We start from the raw sequence: 2,500 nt of genomic DNA on the forward strand, positions 1-2,500 counted from the left end.
GTGACTAAATTCAATCCTTACATTTAACAAGCCACTTTTATTACACGCATTATCACGTGACTAAACCATTTTTTCACGTGGCTAACCAGTCTCCAATCGCGTGACTAAAACCACATGTTTACCACGTCACGTGACAAAAATGTTTAGTCACGCCTATTAGAGACTGTATAGTCACGTGATAAAACTGTTTAGTCACATGATAAAAGAATGCGTACTAAATGTGTCTTGTTAATTAAAAGTGTGGTTCTAACTACGAGGATTTAATAAGTCACGTGAGAAGTGGTGTTTAGTCACGTGATACAAGAATATCTACTGAAAGTTGCTTGCTGAAAATGTGGTTTTAGTCACTTGATTAGAGGACAGCTTAGTCATGTGATAAAAGGGGGGTTTAGTAGTCACGTGACCAAAAAATTTACTCACTTTATTAGATGGCAGTTTAGTCACGTGATAAAAGACGTGATTAATGGTCACGTGATTTAATCAAGGGAGTTGAGTGCTCACTCCACGAATGTCAATAAAATTTTAGATTCATTTTAGTATCACAGCACATTGTGCTTGCGCTTTAATATTAATGCAATTAGTATGCATTTCCTCGGTATTTTTATGACGTCATAATTATTACTATATATATCTGGGTGACGTCTAATTAAACATTTATCACGTGATCAAACGTTGTTACCCGGATGTCCTGAGTCCGATCCGCCTACTCAACTAATCAACTCTTACCACGCCGTCTCTTTATCTCCGTCCGCTGCAGACATGACCGCACTAACTCTTCGCGTCAAGATCGCCGAGCAGGAAACCATCAAGACAATGCAGGTACGACAACACAACAAACCGGCATGCAAGCAAGTCACGTGAGCCGTCCAGTCAAGTTGCTACAGTGTAGCAGCCTCTCCACATTTGCTCGCAAACGCCAATCGATGCACACACACACGCACACGCACGCGCGCGCAACGTCTCACACACAACATGCACTCTAATGCAATGCAGCATATGCATGAGCATCTGCCAGTAATAAAAAATTTTTTTTGCGGGTGATAGTTTGTTCTGGAGTCGATGGTGTACGACGCCTGCCAGACGGTGGCGGACAGTTTCGACATTCCTGCAGCTCGAGGTAAGTGACAGTCATCAGGTCGGAGTGGCTGCAAATGTAATAGAATCCGCGTCTTCGATTGCATGCGCATCTGATTACATGTTTGTCTGTTTATCATGTCGTGCGAGGCGCGCATGCGCGTGGGGTATTATTCTGTGGGTGCAGAACCAGTCCGGTTGGTCTAGCCATTTTTTCTGATATGAACGTTTGCTGGTCATCTTGTAACGTCTACTTCCGGTTTAAGGGGTGATTAGATTAAATTAATTATTTACAAATATATTAAATAAATTAATTATTTACAGATATATTAAATTAAATTAATTATTTACAAATGTATTAAATTTAAATTAATTATTTACAAATATATTAAATTAAATTAATTATTTACAGATATATTAGATTAAATTAATTATTTGCAAATATATTAAATTAAATTAATTATTTGCAAATATATTAAATTAATTATTTACAAATATATTAAATTAAATTAATTATTTACAGATATATTAGATTAAATTAATTATTTGCAAATATATTAAATTAAATTAATTATTTACAGATATATTAAATTAAATTAATTATTTGCAAATATATTAAATTAATTATTTACAAATATATTAAATTAAATTAATTATTTACAGATATATTAGATTAAATTAATTATTTGCAAATATATTAAATTAAATTAATTATTTACAAATATATTAAATTGAGATTAATAAAATACAATTAATTATATTAATGCAATAAGTAAAAATGAAAAAGATTGTTGAAATTATTACAACTTTTCTCGCCCACATTGGCCCACCCACCCCAACATATTAAATTAAATTAAATTATTTAAAAATAAATGAAATTAAATTAATTAAATATGTAATTAATTTTTTACCGTTTGCTGCGTATTAGGTATTTGAGGTCGTCAGGTTGCTAAAAATGTGCGCACGCAAATTCCGTGTCACAAATTTTAGCGTAGAAAAACCTAGTTAGCGCGCGCTAGTATAAACGTTTAGTTAACGCGCGTTAGACACTCACTACTCAGCTTCTCCTTTCCCGCCAGCTGCGGATCAGGTGAGTTGATGTGCAAACAGGATGCAAAGAGTTTGTAGGAAACGTGTATGGAGGAGTGTAGGAGTGTGTAAGTATATGGGTGAACGATAGAAGCAAATTAGAAGGCAAATGGCTACAGTGTAGTAGTTTGTGACGTCATCAGTCTCAAGTCGTGCATGAGATTCAATTTACAAACTTAATTTTTAGTCACGTGATAAAAGCGAGTTTTAGTAATCACGTGATCAAAAGTTTTAGTCACGTGATTAAATTAAAATGCATGACCGCTGTTAGTGTTAACGTGTGACTTCATCAGTCTAGTCTGTACTAAAAGACTAGACATGTGTGAGCGATCCCTTA

The 2,500-nt window shown here is 34.3% G+C and overlaps 1 protein-coding gene across 1 annotated transcript in view; it reads left to right on the plus strand.

Annotated features, from left to right (window-relative positions):
• Positions 1-694: 694 nt before the first annotated feature.
• Positions 695-2,500, plus strand: part of LOC134187512 (talin-like) — a 4,250-nt gene continuing 2,444 nt past the window's right edge. The window contains exons 1-2 of the mRNA XM_062655648.1: positions 695-819; positions 1,045-1,117. Of these exons, the coding sequence (XP_062511632.1) occupies positions 760-819; positions 1,045-1,117 (133 nt within the window). The 5' untranslated portion in view covers positions 695-759. The remainder of the gene's footprint in view (positions 820-1,044; positions 1,118-2,500) is intronic.

The sequence above is a fragment of the Corticium candelabrum genome, chromosome 12 (genome assembly GCF_963422355.1).
Source record: "Corticium candelabrum chromosome 12, ooCorCand1.1, whole genome shotgun sequence".
NCBI lineage: Eukaryota > Metazoa > Porifera > Homoscleromorpha > Homosclerophorida > Plakinidae > Corticium > Corticium candelabrum.